The sequence below is a fragment of the Bubalus bubalis genome, chromosome 18 (genome assembly GCF_019923935.1).
Source record: "Bubalus bubalis isolate 160015118507 breed Murrah chromosome 18, NDDB_SH_1, whole genome shotgun sequence".
Classification (NCBI taxonomy): Eukaryota; Metazoa; Chordata; class Mammalia; order Artiodactyla; family Bovidae; genus Bubalus; species Bubalus bubalis.
In genome coordinates, this window is record NC_059174.1 from 43,280,536 (window position 1) to 43,299,729 (window position 19,194).

The window sequence follows — 19,194 nt, forward strand, 5'->3', positions numbered from 1 at the left end:
TCCGTGTCCTTCTTTCTTATGGAGAGGCCCACCCGGGAGCCCTGCCAGCTTCCTGTGTCAGCACCCTGGCCCCCCTGGTGGGCATGGTGGGCAGAGGGACTTGCCAGGGGTTGAACACGGGAAGAGGGTGGAGTGGTGAGCCCCTCTCCAGGGCCCCAGGGTACACAAGACACCTGGGGGGAGTCCCCATCTGCCTCCCCTGCCTCCATTCTGGGAATCCTTTTGCAGAGAAGAAAGGAGGGCCAGGGCAGGGCTCCCTGGAACGTTTCCTGTGGCTTCTCCCTCCATTCACCCTGTGGGGCGCCAGAGCTGTCCCTGGACTGGACGTGGCCATGGGTACGTCAGACCTAGTCCACGGTGAGCGCTCTGGTGGCACAGGGCCTGGAGAAGCTGGGCCAGGAGGCTTCTGCCCCTAACCTCATGCCTGTGGGGTCAGCGTGGGCCCAGTCAGCTTGATGCCGGGCTGAGAAGGTAGGCACGGGGTCGAGAAAGCTCACGGGATCTCTTACAGGCCCCAAGGCCCCCAGAAGATGGTGCCCAATGCTTTCTCAGAGGGCAGAGGCTGAGGCACCAACTGACAGCAGCCAAACCCATGCCATCCAGTCTCAAAGCCCCAGTTTCCCCACCTGTAAACCAAGCCAGGCCACTGAGTCCTGACACTCACTCCGTGGGGATTTGTGGGAAGAAAGGCAGTTCTGGCGGGAACCCCAGGCTCTCTTGGGTGGCTGAGCCTCCAGCAGGGTCTGGGGGAAAGGGTCACACCCAGCCAGTTCTCAGTCCTCCACCTCTGTAGGGCAGGGTTGGCCCCTGACACCAAGGTGCCAACCCCAGAGAAGGAGTGTCTGGCTCAAGCATCAGAACCCCCCAAAAGTCAAGAGCCTCCTCCTGAGCCAACCAAGCCACCTGCTCCAGCCAGCTCCACACATGCCCACCCCCACCCAGGGGGACCCAACAAGTTCCTGAGACAGGTGTACCACCAGCCCTGTTTTATGCACAGATCTTTCCAGGAAAAGCTAGCAGGGCAGTGCTGACAGGGGACCCAGTCCACATCTTCAGGGCTTCCTTACCAAGCCCTTCTAAGAGTCAGAGCTCTGTTTATTTTTCCCCAGGAAAAAAAATTTTTTTTTTTTTTTGCAAAAACACCTCCTCAATAAACAACATGTAAACAGAAACAGCTGCTTCAGGCTCCACAAATGTCTCATTGTGTCTTCAAGGGCTTGTCCGTGGCAGGCAGTGGGGAGGGCTGGCAGGGGCCATTTTCCTCCTCCTCTGGGGAGCCCTGGGGGTAGACCACGAAACACAGCTCCTGGCCCCAGCGTGTCACTGACTCTGAGGACAGACAGACAGACCAACACATGGACGCTGGGGTCTGACCCCGTGGGACAGGGGTCCTCAGGGAGCTGCTCTCTGCACACGGGACCCGGACACTTGAGCCACGCCATGGGCAGACGTCTGGTGGTGGCTGGGCCCCGTGTGGCCACCTTGGCTGCCGGAAGATCCCCGCTTTAGGGCAAAGCCCAGAGAGGGTCCTATCTCCAGGCCCCGCCCCCTCGGGGAGCTGCCCAGCTCACCTGTGAGTCTGTGCACACACTTTGGTTTGCTTCTCCAGAACGCTCCCAGGAAGAAGATGGGCACCCCCGTCAGGATGATGATAACGCCTACCCCACACACCATGGGCTCCGAGATGAAGCTGAAGACCAGCAGGAATGCCCAGAAGACCAAGTACGCCACGGGGACGAGGAGGTTCACCTGGGGGACAGCAAGCGGCAGTGCAGGACACCCCCCCCAGCTCTCCTGCCCACCCCACAACCCTGGGGGTCTCGGGCCATTTCCTGGGAGCTGAGACCTGAGGAGCCCAGATGGCCCAACTGTTGAGGGTCTGTCAACTTCAGCGGCTCTGAGCTCCCCACCGCGACTGTATGTGGACTGGCTGCTCGCACTTGGCTGGAGGTGAATGATTTTCAGTGTTCCACATTTCAGGCATTGAGCACTTACTTCTCCAGCTCAAGGATTGATATGCAAATGGGAGGACTTTCCTTTTAGCTCGCTTTCGGGGCTTCTGTTTTGTGTGGGCTCGTGGACTCCTCTGTGACCATGTCTTAGCCTTATTTTCCTGTCCATGAAGTGGGAGTATTCACAGCACCAACCTCACAGGGCTGCTTAAGGACTGAAGACGCCAGTGCACACAGGGCCCCAGGCAGGGCCGGGCACATGGCAAAGCCTGGCCTCCCCACTGCTGCCATCGCTGCCCCCGGGGGTGGCCCTGACCGCTTCCGGCATGTGAGCCAGCCAGTCCTTCCCCGGCCTCACCTTGATGGGCCTGTGGAGCGCTGGCCGCCTCCAGCGCAGCACGAGCAGGCCCAGGATGGTGACGCCGTAGCAGAGGTAGTTGATGAAGGACACGTAGTTGATGAGCGTGTACGTGTCTCCCACGAGCATGATGACCGCTGTGGCCCCGCACTGGGAGAGGACTGGGCTGAGGTCTGGCTCCCACCTGCCTCCTGTCAGCCCAGGAGGGGCCCTGGGCCAGCCAGCTCGGGCCAGGACATCGGTGAGCCCAGCCCTCCCCTCCCACAGGGCCAGGCCTCACCCCCTGCCACCACCCAGGCTGCTGCGTGGCCCTGGCTCCCTGCCCTGCCAGCCTGGTCCCCCAACTTACACAGACGAGGAGGGCAGGAATAGGGGTGCAGCGTCTGACGTGGATCATGGCTAGCAGGCTGGGCAGGTGCCCCTCTCGGGCTCCAGAGAAGCACAGTCTGGGGGATGGGGGCAGATGGGTGGGGGCCATGAGCCTGGCCCAGGGCCTCCCTGCCAGCCAGATCCCGACCTCAGCTCTGGACCTGATGGCCCTCTTGAGCTGTCAGCTCTGACCGCCTGCTCCAGCAGCCCCACTGGGCAGTTTTTCCCCTCATCCAGCCTGCCTCCCTCCTGCTTCCTGTTCCTCAGAAGTAGGATCAGATCTCTGTTCCCCGGAGGTTCCTCATCCCACCTTCAGGTGGGCTCAACCAGGCAGGATTTCCCTTCCCCCAGCACTGCTCCCGTGCACCAGGGCGGCGGCCTGGCCTCACCCTGACCACCCTCCCTCCAGCCCAGTCACCTGGAGGAGGTGAACAGGTAGCCATTGATCCCTCCGAAAGTGGAAAGTGCCACGGAGACGGGCATGACCCAAGAAAAGTAGCCCAACAGCTTCTCCCCGAAGGTCTGGGTGGGCACAGAAGAGAAGCGGAGCGTGAGGTGGGGCGGGGGCCGGGCAGGAGCCAGGGACGAGGTGGGGGCCCCCACTCACCACGGCCACGGCATTGGAGGCCAGCAGCTCCTGGGGGGACATGGCAGTGAAGTAGGCGACGTTGGTGAAGGTGTACACAAAGGTCACCAGGGGGATGGAGATGAAGATGGCACGAGGTAGGTTCCTGGGGACAGTGGTGGAGCATGTCAGCATTGGTCCTTGGGGGGCTGGGGTGAGGCCTCAGGGAGGTATGGGGCTTTGAACCCATCTCCAGGACAGGGGAGAGGACAGCCCTGCAATCCGTCTATCTGTCTCCCCACACTCCGCAGCCCAGCCTTGGCACAGCCTGGTAGGAGGAGGAGCCACTAATATCCTGGGGGAGGGGGCGGATCTAATGTCTGCACGTGAAAAGAACGTTGCATACAGCCAAATCAGCTTTGAAGATCCTCAGAGTGTCCTTAGAGCTCAGTCCACAGGCCAGGGTCCCCAGGGACTCCCATCTGTGCCCCCCCCCACCCCCAGCCCCAGCTGTAACTGTTCACCGTCAAGGTCCCAGCTGAGCATCAGACAGAGCCATTGGCTTCTTTTCTAGGGACCATGTTGTGTGCACATGTGTAATTTTTTGGCCAACCACATAGCTGGATCCGTTTACAGGGAGACAATGAGACTCAGTGTTTCCGAGACCCAGCGAGGGCCGTGACTCATCCACAACCATACAGAGCAGGGTCAGGCTGGAACACAGGCCTCCCGGCTGCCTTTCCAGAGCCGCTCGTGGGGATCAGCAGTGCAGCCAGGCCATAGGTGACCGCAGGCCTGGGCGGGGAGGCCGCCTCTCCCGCCCCTTCCCAGGGCTGGGCCAATGCCCCACTTACTTTCGAGGGTCCACCAGCTCCTCTGTGACATAGTTGAGGAAGTTCCAGCCACTGAAGGCGAAGGAGCCCTGGAGGAAGGCCAGGGCCAGGTGGCCCACGGACGGCGTCATCCAGAAGTCGAAGGCATTGCTGGGCCTCAGCTCCTCGAAGTGTCCTGGGGGGTCCGGAGGCCAAGGGTCAGCATCGTCTCCTTGGCCCTGCACCCAGCCCCATGCCCGGCCCTACCTTGGAAGATCTGGACAAAGCCCACGCCGATGATGAGTGAGAGGGCCAGCAGCTTCCCGCCGGTGAACACGTCCTGTATGCGCGTGGCCCAGCGCACGCTCGAGCTGTTCACCCACGTCAAGAGCACTGCGGGGGAAGGACAGGAGGGCGGGTGGGTGAGCAGGCACCCAAGGCCGAGCGCCTCATGGTGGGCCATGGCCAAGTCCAGCCCCGGCTGCAGGACGGGGTGTCTCATGCAGCAGCCAGAGTGCCAGAAGCCCACCCCCTGAGGCCAGCTTCACGGGGGTCTGGCAGCTGGAGGGATACCCCCTCCCAAAGTCCTCCCACAGGGGACTTCCCCGGTGGTCCAGTGGTTAAGACTCTGCCTTCCAATGCAGGGGGTGTGGGTTCGATCCCTGGGTGGGGAGCTAGGATCCCACAAGCCTCCAGGCCCAAAAGCAAAAGCATAAAACAGAAACAATATTGCAACAAATTCAACAAAGACTTTAAAAATGGTCCACACTGGAAAAAAAAAAAAAAAAGACAAACCCCCAAGTCCTCCTCTGCAGGGCGGGTCCTGGGGACAGAGGCCCTGCCCACCCCCACGACTGGGCACTCACTCAGGCAAGCCATGGAGAGCACGCGGGAGGCGGCGGCCGGTGGGATGCAGTTGGGGAACACGGGCTGCAGCACGTAGTTGGAGAAGGTCATGGAGATGACGGCCAGGCTCGTGGGGTACATGATGAGCACGGCGCTCCAGAGCAGCAGGAAGCTGGAATGAGCCAGGGCCCGAGTGGGGCGGGCCTCCCGGGACCCTCCAGGCCAAGTGGGCCCAGGTGTAGGGAGCAGGGCTGCACCCTGAGCCCTGGTACTCAGGTCTGCTGTGGGCGCCCAGAGGCCAGCTTCGGTCCAGGGAGGCAGGGCCCACCTTGTCAAGGTCTCTGCTCTATTGATAAACTGTTTCAACAGAGATAGTTGTTCAGCACACACGGCTATGGGCTGTCTTTGGGCAGGTGTGGAGAGAGACTAGGGAACCCACCCCTTTTCTAAAGAAAAGGTCCTCAGCCCCAGGCTGTTCCTGAGCTGGGCTGGGCTCTCCTGGAACCTCCAGTCCTGGCTCCAGAAGTAGTCCCCAGCAGAGCCCTGTGGCTACAGATGGCTGACTCTGAGCTGTGAGCCCTGAGGGACCAGACCTTGCAAAGCACCCTGGTAGGGTGGGAAGGATTCAGGTCCCCTCTGCCCGAAACTCCCCTCTGCAGGGTGTCCACGTGGGAGTGAGGCCTGACCTGTTCCTGGGGGCTCTGGCTGCACCCAGGGCATCACCTGTCTGTGGGGGTGGTGCTGGCCGCCTGTCCACCCCACCTTGAAGGTGGGCACTGCCTTATCCAAGGGTACCAGTGGCCTCTGGGGCACCAAGCTCCGTGGCTTCCTCTCGGTCCTGGCCTTTGCTCTGCAGCCCTGCTTCCATACTCCTCGCTGTACACATTCCCCCCAGGCCCCACTCCTTTCACTTCTGGGACATCCTAGCACCCTGGCCCCCCTCTCATACTGGGTGCTCCCCTCTCCCCACCCACCCACCCACTCAGCGTTAGGTGTCCCTGGGGTGGGGGTTTGGCTCTCCTCTCCCATCTTCTCAAGTATTCCAGCCACACAACATGATTCTTCTGCTTTCATGGGTCCCAGGCCCCTTTGAGGACCCCCTCCCCAGAGAAGAACACCCCCAGACACACCCAGAGGAGTGTGCACGCTCTGCCACACTCCATCCTCTTAAAGGCCCCTGACCACATCGCTCAGAACCACCCTTTAAATTCTTCAGCCTAGACTTCTCTGTGCTCCAGATCCCCCACCCAAGGCCTGACTGAGCGTCTCCCGGGTGTGCCAAAGACTCCACCCAAGTGACAAACCCCAGCCTGAAATCTCCTCCTCCTGATCAGGAACCCCCATCAGTGGAGTCTTGCTAAACCCCTCCCTCATGCCACACCGGCCACCACGTCCCCGCGATTTGGACTCCTAAATGGTTCTGGAATCTTCCTGGACCTTTGTTCAGGCCCTCAGCGTGGCTCAGCTAGATGGACCTTGGGTTCCCCTCCACCCACAGGCTGCCCAGTCCCCGCCAAGCCCAGGCCACCACCCTCTGTACGTGCACCCCATCCTTCCTCACTGGTCAGCCAAAAAACCCCGACCTGCCCCTTCAAGCCTCAGTGCAAAAGTGTTTTCTCTGGCAGCCTTCTCCGGGTGGTAGGCAGCTATTTTCTTGGCTACTGGGCAGCGGTAGCCTTTCAGAGCAAGGCTCCTCCTGGTCCTGATCACATCAGAGGGGTTTCCCTTCTGTATTGTAAGCAACTTGACGACTGGGCCGACCCTTTTATCACAGCGTCCCGGCCCTCAGCAAGCAGCAGGTGCTTAGCTAACATTCACGGTGATTAAAGGAACACTACAAGTTATTTAAAGGAAAGCTCTTGCAGAGCGTTAATAGGAATGTCATGCCCCTCACTGCTTGCCTGGATGCTGACAGCATCTAGAAGTTTCCATAGTAACGACTTTCTCACCTGTAAACACCTGGGAGGGAAGGTGAGGCTTATTTAAAAGGTAGCACAGAGAGGTCGGGGCCAGCTAGTGTCTGGCTGGAGTGCCATGGGCGTTGGTCCCACACACCCTGGCCTTAGAAGGCCATCCAACATTCCCTCCTTCCCTCTACCCACTCCCATGACCTCCGCAGGATGTGAGAAGCGGAAGAGGATACTGGGGTCTGGGCCCCAGTAAGCCATCGGTTCTGGAGAGGCTGTCCCCACCCCCAGCTGCTAGAGCCCCACACTTACCCAGCCAGGCCCCCAAAGATCTCAGTGACATAGGCGTAGTCCCCACCAGACTTGGGGATGGCCACTCCCAGCTCCGCGTAGCAGAGTGAGCCCAGGGCAGTGATGCCTCCACCCAGGACCCAGACGAAGAGGGCCAGACCCACAGAGCCAGAGTGCTCTAGGACCCCTTTGGGGGAGATGAAGATGCCCGAGCCAATGATGTTTCCTGCAGTGAGGAAAGGTAGGGAGGCATCAGGTCTGGAGTGCCCCCAGCAGGCCAGCCTCTGTGCAGCTCTAGATGCTGCAGTGAGGAGGGGAGCTTGGGCTGCTCCCTGGAGGTGGGCCTGGAGGAATGTGGACGCCACGGGCCCCTCAGACCCTGCAAGCCCCACTCTGGCCACCTCATTTCCCCTCCCCAGCCCCTGACATGCACAGTGACACATTTGTCTGTCCAGACAGGCTCCCTGCCAGAGATGAGTCCTGTTCCAAATTCCTCTGCCTCTCACTCCCATGAGGTGGGCCAAGCCCAAGCAGTGGCAGCCACTCCAGTGCCTCCCCACAGGGCCCAAGCGCAGCCCCTCAACCCTGGCCAAGGCCTCCAGGCTTGTCAGCCTCCAGCCACCTCCTTCCTCCCGGCCTGCTGGCAGAGCCGGTCACTTAAAGCAAGACCTTGACCATGATACTGTTGCCACTTTCTTATTGGCTGAAATCCAAACTCACAGTGTCTTGGGGACTGGCACCTCCCCCAGGAAGCCCTCCTTGACCAGCTGGTAAGGCTCGTCCTCTCACTTCACAGCCCCAGACCCTGCTCCATACTCTCTTTATCTTCCATCTCCTGTTTCCCTGTCAGAGAGCCCTTTGCCTACTGGGCTCCTCCCTGACCTAGGACACAGACTGCAGACACAGACTCAGAAGAGATCTGGTTTCCTGGTGCTCTTAAAATGGTTCAGCTTCTGGGCAAAGGGCAGTGGGGTGAGGGAGAGGACCTGGTACATTTTCAGGGATGAGGTGGACGGTGGCAGGCTGGCAGGACTTGGTTGGCTCAGCCTGGGGTTTGGGCACAGATGCCTCTCTCTTGGGAACAGCTACTGGTTGCAAACAGGAGTTACTATTCAAATCCCAGGACCACAGTGGGAAATCCTGGCGGGGGCTCAGAAAGCCAGGAATCTCTCCTAGCTCAGGTCACCTCTCGAGTCCTGCCTGCACAACAGGGCTATAGTGAGGATTCAGTGAAGTGATGTATGGGAAGCCTCAGCTCATTCACAGCTGCATCCAGATGATCTTTGCATCTTCGGGTGATTCTGTGTGTACTGTCGGAAACCTCACCTAGGGCCTCCAGCACATAGTAGGTGGTCAATACACATCTGTTGCGCAAACTACGGGATGAGTGAATGGCCTGAGGTCCAAAACGGCACCCGTGCCCCGATGTGAGGGACCAATGTTCTCATCTGTGAAGTGGGTGCAGCTGTCTCCACTCGGCCCTCCCAGAAGGAGACTCTGGGCAGGAACAGAGGGGTTGGCTGGCTTTCTAGGTTTGGGTGCCAGTGGAATCTGGCAGGTCATGGGTCCCAGTCCTGGCCTTCCCCTGGACTGACTCTTGAGTCTTGGAAGGATGGGCACTGGTCAGGGTGGGACTCTCTGTTGACTCGTGCGGTCTGGGAGCAGAACAATGGGAGACCCTCAGAGAGCCAAGCTGCAGGCTGCAGAGCAGGCTTCCAGAATGAGTAAAATGCTGAGTGCACACTTAACCCTGAGCTCCCTGGCAGTTAGGGCAAAGAGGATAATGCACTGGATGACCTGGGCCTTATCCTCTGTGCTAATGAATCCAGTCACATCACTGGTGATGTACAGTAGGGCCTGCCCAAGAGGAGATAACCCCAGAACCCAGAGGGGATGGGCTTCCCTGGTGGCTCAGCTGCTAAAGAACCCACACACGAATGCAGGAGACACAGGTTCAATCCCTGGGTCAGGAAAATCCCCTGGAGATGGAAATGGCAACCCACTCCAGTATTCTTGCCTGGGAAATCCCATGGACAGAGGAGCCTGGTGGGCTATAGTCCAAGGGGTTGCAAAGAGTCAAATATGACTGAGCATGCAAGCACATACACACCCACAGGCCACATGAATAAAAAAGTCACACTGCTGGGACCTGGGCCTCAGCCCCTCCACAAATGGCCCCATCTGCTAGAGCCCAGGTGGGGAGCACAGGACCAAGAGGGCAGAGTCTGCCGGCTCCACCTGCAGGGCCCACAGGCGGGTCTGGATGAGGACACAGCTGGGGCCGCCCATCTGCATGGACTCCCTGTTCACAGTCCTACCCCACCCCCACCCAGTCGACACAGATTTCCAGTCTGGACGGCCACGATGCCCGCTTGGCTTTCCAGTCACATCCCAGGAGCCCTAAACACATCCAGATAAGGAGGAAAGAATTCCTGTCTCCCAGCCTCCCCCCAGGTAGGCTGTGTCCTCAGCTTGCTTCCAGGGGAAGACAGGCCACCTCCTTCATCCACCATGGGGCCCAGGGCCTCGGTGGGCTCTTGGGTTTCTAAAGGGTCTTTGAGTTCACTCTGTCCAGTAGTAGAGCCTCTGTTCTCAGGACCTGGTGGAGCAGGATTTGCCAAAAGCCAGGGAGGTTGGAAGCCAGCGGGGGTTGGGTGGCCTTGGAAGGAGCTGGGTGCATCCAGAGCCCTGAGCCACGCGGCGCCCCCACCCCACTGTGGGCCACCCCCCACCACCCTGTACAATTCAGCCTGACAGGGCCTCACCAGGGTAGCCCTCGGGGAAGCCACACCTGGCACCTTGTCTCCCAAGGCTGGGATCTGAAAGGGACATATCACTAGTCGTTGCCCAGTGGTTGGAGACTTGGATGCTGGGAACTGGGGGATGGGCCGGGGGTGGAGACTGCTATTGTTTTAGACATGTGGACTCAGGCTACAGTGCAGGACTTCTCCCCACATGGCTCAAAGGGACACGTGTGCCAGCAGGTGTCTCTGAGGTCTTTGGGGGCCTCTTCCTCCAGGCCTGGACATCCTCCAGCCTCTGTCCCAGGTCTGCACTGGAAGATGGCAGAAAACCCCATCAAGGTCCACTGGCTGCTCTTGGTACCATGTGGGTGGGATGGGGCTATGCAAGGAGCAAAAAGGCTAGGTGAGGGGCAGAGGACAAGGAGGAGGGATGTTGCTGAGGTGGCCGCCTACAGCAGTGGATGTTTAGGGGTGTGGAGAAGGGACCACAGAGCCATAAGGGATGCCTGCCTATCGCTCCTGGTGGTGGAGGGTCCAGGCCTCCCTTCTCAGCGCCCATGTTCAGGCCCGGCAGAATCAGCTCTGCCAGATTTAGTGAACAGCAGTGGACAAGTCTGGGCTTCCCTGGTAGCTCAGCTGGTCAAGAATCCACCTGAAGTGCAGGAGACCCTGGTTCAATTCCTGGGTCGGGAAGAGACCCTGGAGAAGGGATGGGCTACCCATTCCAGTATTCATGGGCTTCCCTGGTGGCTCCGATGGTAAAGAATCTGCGTGCAATGCTGAAGACCTGGGTTCAGTCCCTGGGTTGGGAAGATCCCCTGGAGGAGGGCATGGCAACCCACTCCAGTATTCTTGCCTGGAGAATCCCCATGGACAGAGGAGCCTGGTAGGGTACGGTCCATGGGGTCGCAAAGAGTTGGACATGACTGAGTGACCAAGCACAGTGGACAAGTCCAACCTTTGGGGGATCCTGCTCTGGAGGAAGCAGAGGAACGGCAGGGACCATGGAAGGTGGGATGGGCTGGGAGATACTGCTGAGCGCCTGGTCAGGAGTCTCAGCGGGCTGGAGGAATGTGTGTTCCGAGGCCTCCATATTCCTGTCCACCCAATGGGACGGCTGCTCTGTGGTCCCCGCGGGTCCTTGGTGGGGCCAGAGCTCCCAGGAGGGTGGTGAGGATGAGTCCCCCCCACCAGGGGGCCCCCCTCCAGTATCCTCTCGGCCCTCTTCCCTCAGCCCGAGCTGGGTGGTTTTTATCACATTAAGATGTTTGGCCTGATGGGGCTTACCCGGCTCCGTGGAGGAACGAAGAAAGGGCCATTGTTCCCCTGGCTGCTGCAGTGCGTGCTGACCTATTTCTGGGAGGCAGTGGCCGACTATGGAGGTCGCCGGGGTAGACCACGAAGGTCGTGCCGGTGGAAGGGGCTGGCTGCCCTGGGTGTGTGTGGGGGGAATGTGCAGAGTCTGATTCAGGGAGGGGTCGGGGCGGTCCTGTCACCAGCACCCCATCCCTGAACAGGAGTCAGTTGTGTGACTCAGGCCTGTGCTGCCCCCTTTAAGCCTCAGGTTCCCCTTCTGCCAGGAAGGGCCATGGGGCTCGGGGGGCAGCAGAGGGCTGGGGCAACCCTGACTTTGGCAGAGGTACTGCTGGGCAGGATGGATGTGTCCTGCCAGCTGCCAGAGGAAACACGGTCTGCTCAGGGCTCTCTGTCCTCTCCCGTGGCAGGTCTCTTCCCAGCTCACTGGCCTCCGAGAAGCAATGCCACCTCCAGAAAGCCCTCCCTGATCTCCCACCATGATCTCTATAATAGGGCCCCTCCTCCTCTCCCATGGTACCTGGAGGATGGCCAGGAAGTGATTACTTTATTTGCCATCCTGGGTGGACCCTGCATTCCCAGAGGGCAGGGACTATGCCCTGACCTGCTGAGATGAGGAGTTTGAGCCCCCTAAAAGGACAGGGGACCCCTAGGGCCTAGGTCCTCTTACACATGCCTGCCTTTTCAGTGAGCATGGCTATGACGTGGCCTCCTCCTGCCACACTGGCCTGCTGGCCTGACAGAGAACAGCTCCTGGGCTCCTGGGATCTGTCAGGGACTGGCCATGGGCCAGGCCTCCTTCCCTTGCACTGGGCAATGAGTCCCAGCACCTCCCCATTAGGATGTGACCCATGAGATTTCCAGGGAAGAACTCAAAATTCCTGCTGGTAAGTCCCAAGTGTCCTGGGACCGTGGGCAGGGCCAATGACTAGTTGAGAACCCCTAAATCTGAATTCAAACCCTGGATCCCTCATGGTGGGGGGCTGTGGACAAGGTGCTTCACTCTCTGAACCTTCTTATCTGTAAGATGGGGAGATGAGGGAGTGATGTGGGTCTGTACTCATCCCGTCTGCTACCTCAGAGGTCCTGGGAAGTGTTTATGGGTAGTCCCTATTGCCGTCTACTTTGGAGACACCCAGCCACCCAAGCTGACCTATGGAGACCTGAGCCCCTTGGGACCTCAATACCGTGGGGTCAGCAGCCAGAGCCCTGCTTTGGGGGCCTTGCTATTGCTCTGGGTGAAGCCTCTGCCTCCCAGTGTCCTGGTGGTGAGCACATGTCAGGCACCCCTATGGGGGACACAAGTGCCCGCTGAAGTCGTGGCAGAACTCCAGGGAGGTGAGTGGGGACATTTCCAAGACATGCCTGAAAGTGCCAATCAGCCAGTGTGTACCACCAGACTGACCCACTTTCCTTTTGAGAGAGTGATGAGCAGAAGGACAGAACTCTCTTCCCTGGACCTACTCACCTCACAGTCTTCCCAGATCAATGAATGGCAAACCAGGCCCCCAGCCGCTCAGGCTCCAGTTCACTATCACCTAGACTCTACTTGGCCACATCTTTCATCCAGTTCATCACAAGTCCTTTGGCTCAATCTTCCAGACATGCCCAGGACTGAACCTCCTCTCAGCACCTCCATTAGCATCACCCCACTGTCTACCACCATTATCTCTTACCCGGGTGACTCCTGACTGGGCTTCTGGCTTCAGCCCCTGTTGCCCGCAGCCTCTCCCCCACAGTAAGCCCCAGGCCATGTCATGCCATGCCATCCTGTTCCATTCCATCCTACTCCACCCCACGCCATCCCTCTTCTGCTCAAAGCCCTCCTCGGGCTCCCATCTGACAAAGAAAAAGAGGCAAGGTCCTTACTGTGGCTGCAAGACCCACACAGACTGGACCCCATCCCATGCCTGACTCATCGCCCATCTACAAACCTCTCTCTATCATCTTCTCACCTTAGTACTTAATCATGACCCCGTCAGCTAAACATTCAGCTGGTTTATCTTGTTTGCTCTTCGACTTCCCATGCTGGAACGTCAGCTCCAGGAGGACAGGGATTTGTCTGTCTTGTTCCCTGTTGTGTCTCCAGCACCTAGAACAGAGCCCTGCACTGTTTGGTACCTAACTGTTGAATAGATGCATGAATGTGACCAGTACTGGCCAGCCCCACCCTTGTGGCTGGAGCTGCCTCAGCCCCCAAGGGTGTTCCAGAGCACACCAAAAGCATCTGACCCCGGGCTGGTGGCAGCCTCAGGTCCCTACTTCCCTCATCTGTAAACTGGGGCTATGGTGAAGCAAAGACAGGCTGGTGGGTGAGGGATCTGAAGAGGGGTATCCTGAGCAGCCCAGAATCTCCAGCCCTGGAGATAATGGAGGGACCTGGCCACAGCTGGATGCATAGGTACTGGCTCCTAAGGAGATGGGGTTCACAAAGGAGACCCCAGAGCCCCAGAACACACTTGAGCCTGATCCATAAACATAGGCTGGATATTTGGGTCAAAGGGAGACAGTGGAGGCCAGGACAGCCTGGTCAGCAGACCCAGGTGATTCTCAGTCTGCTGAACCTCCTTGGGCAATCCCTCCTTGGGCATGAATTGGGGAGGTAGCTGTTTGTGGTCCCAGAGTCAGGACAAGAGATCCTGTACATACAGCCTTGGGTGGGGGTGAGGAGTCACAGGAGATTTCTCTGTCCACCTGTTTGTCTATTTATAGTAGAGTGAGGAGTTCAGTAAATCTTGGTTGGATGAGCTCCCAGCTTAATCCTCAACCTTCCCCTATCATGGGCTCTGAATCTGGCTCCGATTTTGCCCTGCACCAGAGCAGTGTGAAGAAGCATGCTGGACTGGGAGAGGAGTCCAATTCTGGTTCCAAATATCAAGTCCACCCCTTGCAGCAGCATCATTTAACTTTCAACAGCAGTTTCTATATCTATAAAGTGGTATGAAAATTCCCATCTTGCAAGGTGGGCAATCACGTGAGATAAAGGGAGACTGTGTTTTCATAATGTAGCCAGGCGTGTTTTTCTGAATAGACGGATGTAGTGATGTCTTGCACAGCTCTGGCCCCAGAGGACTCTTTTTCCTCCAGGCTGGCTCATTCCCCTTCAGCTGTGTTTGCTTCAGTGGTCCTAAGTACGTTTTAGGTGGAGTCTTTTTCAAGTCCAAAGCCCTACTTAGCCTGAGGTAGGGGCTGCAAGGGGAGAGAATTACAGGATCTTCTGGGAGAGTATTTGGAAGTTTTGGAGATAAGAAGAGTAGCTGCTAACAAACAAGAAAAATTATGAAGAAGGCTATAAAGTTCTCAAGACTTTTTAGGCTAAAATAGGACACTTTGAAGATATTTTTACTCTGACCAGGCTCCCCAGAGCAGGAAAGTGGGATAAGATGTGGGAGATGTGGCCCCTGGAACAGTGAAGAGGGGACCTTCAGGGTGTCAGGTGGGAGATGGTGGTGCAGTGATTCAGGCCACACCTGCCTCATCTGTCACCTTCTGGAACATTCTCCCCTTGTCTGTTTTCTGCCCAGGCTAGCCTCCCGCCTGTTGAAACCCTTCAAAACTCCCCAAGTAGGGTTATAGGACCACCCCTGAGTGTCCTGGGCTGCAGTCAGATCATCTGGGCTCTGTTTTTGAGTCTGCCACCCTTGGCTAAGTCACTCCTAAAGCCCAGCTCAGTCTTCAAGGCCTCAGACCAAGGGAACAGTGGCCCTGGAACAGCAAAAATGGCATGAGAGGTGGGGAAGCTGGGACGGCAGAGTTGTGCTGCACAGAAAAACTCCTGCTGAGTTAGCCTCATCTGCTCCCACCATCACCACCAGGGCCCTCTTAGGAGGCGAGATGAGCCAGCAGCCTCTGCTGGACTTAGGGGAGTGGGGATGGGATACGGGGATAAGGCAGAGTAGGTCTATGCTCGAGGATGCTGGGTTTAGCTGAGGCAGCCCAGGAAAAATCATGTCTCTCTCTGCCCGTTCTGGGCACCGTAGCTGGTCAGCCTCTGGACTCCCTGGTCCACCCATGATGTGTGGGCTTCCTCTTTCTGGGGGCACAGCTCCTGGAGAGGGTGTGGGTCAGGGCAAAGCTCTAGCCAGTACTCTGACTGAATCCCTGGAAGGAGCCTGTCCTCCCAGCAGACGGGCAGGGGCACTCGAGGTCAAGAAGGGCTCCAGACTAGATCAGGATCAGCTCCTAGAAGATACCTTTCCAGGTGCAAGGGGGTGAGACAGAGGGGTACCTGCACAGGGGCTGTGTCCTGGGGCAACCCTCAGTGTGAGTGTGGGGGTTGACCAAGAGCTAGACCCCAGCCTTGGCCCAGGAGCTCCAGTGAGGGGGGTGGGGGTGGGCCAGCGGAGGAGGAAGTGAAGACCCAGACTGTCCTCCTGAGCCCCCAACTTTTTCCATCTCCAGGGATCTGAGGATGAATAAGCAGCTCCCACTGACTGGGGATGGGAAGCATGAGCAGGTGATAAAGAAAGAGCAGTCAAAGTCCACTCCATTCATCCTTCTAGCCCTTGTCTCCCGGGACACTGGAGGTGGAATAGACTCCTCCCACAAGGCTGTGTGGGGCACCTTGTGTGGACACAGGCACAGGTCTGGGTTGGCCAGTTCCTGAGGTGTCAGTTTCATGACTTGGGACAGCAGGGAAATCCCACCACTGTTTTCACTGGGCCCTGAGCCCTCTGCCTACCCAGAAATCCCCATATGTGGGCAGGATGTGTGCACTCATTCTCAGGTGGGGAAGCTGGGCCAGATAGGATGCGAGTGGGGTCCCACCCCAGGAAGCCTTTCTGCAGGCGGGGTCTGCCCACCCCAACTCAGCTGCCCCATCACTTCTGCTCCGCCCCCCTGTGCCAGGGTCCAGCTGCCAATCTTGGCACTAATTACATTCTCGGAACCCATTTCCACTTTAGGCTGGTTCTACCTGTCCAGGCTACCCACAGTCCCTCCTGCTTTGGAAGAATAAATCATTCACGCGCTATGGCACCTGGACCCTGCACACCGTAGGGCCTCTGCTTGAGCCACAAGATCCAGAACTAGGGGGCCTTAGCAGTAGGCCAGCTTACAGTGTCTGCTCACTTGGCAAGGCTCCTGCACTCAAGGCAGGACCACATGTTAGAGATGGTAAGACTGAGGGAAACTGTCCTGCAGAAGTTTAAAGAAATAAGGACAGCAGGAGGATTCCAGCGGTGGATGGGACCTGCACCTCGTTCGAGTGCATAAGTCCGGGGCACTTGGGAACTCTGCGGCTGCTGTGTGAAGGGAGACGCCGCATGCGCCGCGGGCGTGCATCCTTCATCCATGGTCCACCGTCGCGGACCGCTAGGCGCACCCGGAGAGGGGTGCTCCTTGTTCCAAGCCGCTGTCCGCCTCAGGCCTCACCGCCCCAGGCACCCGCCCGCTCCGGTCCCGCTCACCAATGATGATGGTACAGGCGCTCACCAGCCCGATCTCCTTCTTGAGCGCCACCCGCTCCGAGGCGCCGGGGCCGGGACCCCGGCCGGGGGAGGGCGAGGGCGCAGGGCCCGGGTTCCCGCGCCCGCTCGGCTGCTGCGTGTGGCCGGCCATGTCGCTGTCCCGCCGCGTCCCCGCTCCCCGCGCTGCCCCGTCGGTCCGACCGGCCGCCTGTCAGTCCGGCTGTCGGTGCGCGCCGCCCTCGCAGCCGGGACAGCGCCCACAGGCGAGCGCATGCGCGGGCGCGGGGCCCGGGCCCTGAGCCCCGGCGGCGGGGGCCAGGGAGGGGCGAAAGGAAGACCGGCCGGCAGCCCCCTCCCCCACCTTCCTTAAAGGGAACTCTCCCCCCATCCCCGTGGCTCTCCCCCTCCCAACCCAGGCCTGGAAAGAAGGAAAGGACTTGGGGCAGACTTAGGAAGAACTTCCCAGACCCAAGAAGGCTTAAGAAGTGGATCCTCCCGCTGCCTGAGTTACAACCATTCCTGGGGGTGGGGGTAGGGGAGCAGGGCTCAAAGGCAGGACTGTCCCTGCCCTCAAGGAGACTGAAGAAAGCTGGCCAATATCATAGCCGTCTGTGTGCTGAGATCCACTGTGCGCCAGCGCTGCCGGACCCCTTAAATCCTGGATCGGGTCCGTAGAGCGCGAGTGCCAGGAGAGGGATGGAGGTTGGGCCCATTCTCCGGGTGGACGCTGAGCTCCCGGGATAGTAAAGGAAGCTGACCGAGTGGCTTGCGAGGCGCAAACCCTTTCCCATGCCGCCTTGGCCTCCAGACAGACGCTGGGTGGAGGGTGTAGGAGCTACAGTTCTCCGAGGGGTATAGGTTGTGTCCAGGATCCCCTCGAAGGGGTCAGGAGACCCTAAGGCCACGCCATCAAAAGTCTGGGGAGATGGGGTCGGGGTGAAGACTTTGGAGCCCTCAACGGCCATCCAGAGGGGACCCAGTGCCTCGTGGGGGGCCTGGAAGGGCTTCGGCTCAAAACCCCACCTTCCCTCGATCTCCGCCCAGTCCGGCTCTGCGCTGAGCCTGGCAGGTTCTACCCGCAGACGCCTGGCCACAGGTGAGAATTCGGGCTCGGTGCACCAGAACTCGGGTCTCTGGCGAAGGCCCCGCGCAGTCCAGCCCGCACCAGGAGACGAGGCCACCTCAACTGCCCCGGAGACGCGGAGAAGGGGGCCCTGGCCTCTGGGGTCACAGGCGGGGGTCGGGTGTGCAGGGCCCAAGGGAGGTTGCCGCTGCCTCCTCCTCCCGGAAGCCGTCAGGACTGCGTAGCCCGGCCCGGCAGAGCAGACACGAGGAGGGCCGCGTCGGGGGCCACCAGGGCGGCGGGAGGGGAGAGTCTGGCACGGTGCGGCCGGCGGCGGAACAGCCTTTGTCCCTTCCTGGCGGCCGCCGCGACGCGCTGTCCCCTGAATGTGGATGAGCCGCGCCGGGCGACCCGTGTTCCCCCCGCCCGCGGCCTCCGACGGGCGGACGGGGGTGGGGCGGGGTCTGGGCCCCGTGCTGCGCTGCGCGCGGAGCGTCGAGCTGCCAGCGTGGCGGTGCTCCGAGGTTGCAGGCGAGGGGGACCTTCGAAGCTGGGGGTGGGGACCTAGGAGTAGGCGTGGGACGACCCTGGCGGGACGCGGTGGGGGAGGCCGCCCGGCGGGGCTTCAGCCCTCGCGCTCCCGTCGGAGTCCCGCATTCTTGGCGCCCTCCGCCTCCCGCCCCAGAGACGCGTTCAGCGCGGACTTTCTTAAAGGAGCCTCGCGCGGGCGGTGGGGTGAGGGCAAGCGGCGCGAGCTCTGGGGACTCTTTAATTGTCGCGGGTGATGGGGGCTGGGGTCTGACCTGTTCGACTCTCCGCACCCAGCTGCCCTTGCAACGATAAGGTTTGTTGGGAGAGGGTCCCTCCAGGGTTGGCATGAGCCTCACGGGCCAGGGGCCTGTGGTTTTCCAAGGTGAGCCTCTCATGGTCCCTGAAATGTGGAGTCGGTGTTTCAGGAGGTGGAGGGGGGGTGACCCTAGGGCACTGCGCAGAATGGAATTTGCATTTTGTTTTCCAGGCCCACAGTTCAGGAGGTCATTTTAGTGGAATACACCAGACCTTGCAAACCCTGATAGGAAAAAAAAGTTGCCAAGATTGGTTTACCATCCAAATGACAAGAGGTATATAAGGCACCATATTAACAGGAGGAAAAAATAGGAAAATCATAGGATGTTCTCAAAAGATTCAGAAAACAGTCTTTCACGATTTAAACAAACCAAAAAACTCTTAGCAAATTAGAAATAGTAAGGAGCTTTCTCAATTTGATAAAGGTATCTTACCAAACCCTCAAACCCTCCAAGATACAGAAAACAACAAACAAAACCCATTCAGTAACTTCGTGCTCAATGGCGAAATGATTGCTTTCCCACTGAGACTGGAGATGAGAAGGAATGTTAGTTAGCACTCTTTTCTATACAGTACTGGGCTGGTCCTCCCAGTGCAATAAGGCAAGAAAAAGAAGTGATAAGACACAACCTTTTAATGACTAAAATCTGAAATACTGACAACACCAAATGCTGTTGAGGATGTATAGCTACAGTAATTCTTACTGGTTGCTGGTGGGA

At 59.0% G+C, this 19,194-nt stretch overlaps 1 protein-coding gene across 1 annotated transcript; it reads right to left on the minus strand.

Moving 5' to 3' along the window:
• Positions 1–2: 2 nt before the first annotated feature.
• Positions 3–16,816, minus strand: SLC7A10 (solute carrier family 7 member 10). The gene is made up of 11 exons (XM_006061379.3): positions 16,567–16,816; positions 7,122–7,326; positions 4,923–5,074; positions 4,324–4,449; positions 4,099–4,252; positions 3,287–3,410; positions 3,098–3,201; positions 2,660–2,756; positions 2,311–2,460; positions 1,572–1,749; positions 3–1,329 (listed from the first exon to the last, which is right to left on the minus strand). Exons 1-11 carry the CDS (start codon positions 16,715–16,717, stop codon positions 1,199–1,201), a joined length of 1,572 nt encoding a protein of 523 aa, XP_006061441.1. The 5' UTR covers positions 16,718–16,816; the 3' UTR covers positions 3–1,198.
• Positions 16,817–19,194: the final 2,378 nt, after the last annotated feature.

What these genes read in the sequence shown, in the direction of transcription:
- SLC7A10 (XM_006061379.3), bottom strand. Translation starts at nt 16,717, where the DNA reads ATGGCCGGCCACACGCAGCAGCCGAGCGGGCGCGGGAACCCGGGCCCT. An exon ending in TACCTGTTCACCTCCTCCAG is followed by an intron (nt 2,757 to 3,097) that starts GTGACTGGGCTG and finishes CCCATCCCCCAG; the next exon opens with ACTGTGCTTCTCTGGAGCCC. An exon ending in TTCCTGCCCTCCTCGTCTGT is followed by an intron (nt 2,461 to 2,659) that starts GTAAGTTGGGGG and finishes GTCCTCTCCCAG; the next exon opens with TGCGGGGCCACAGCGGTCAT.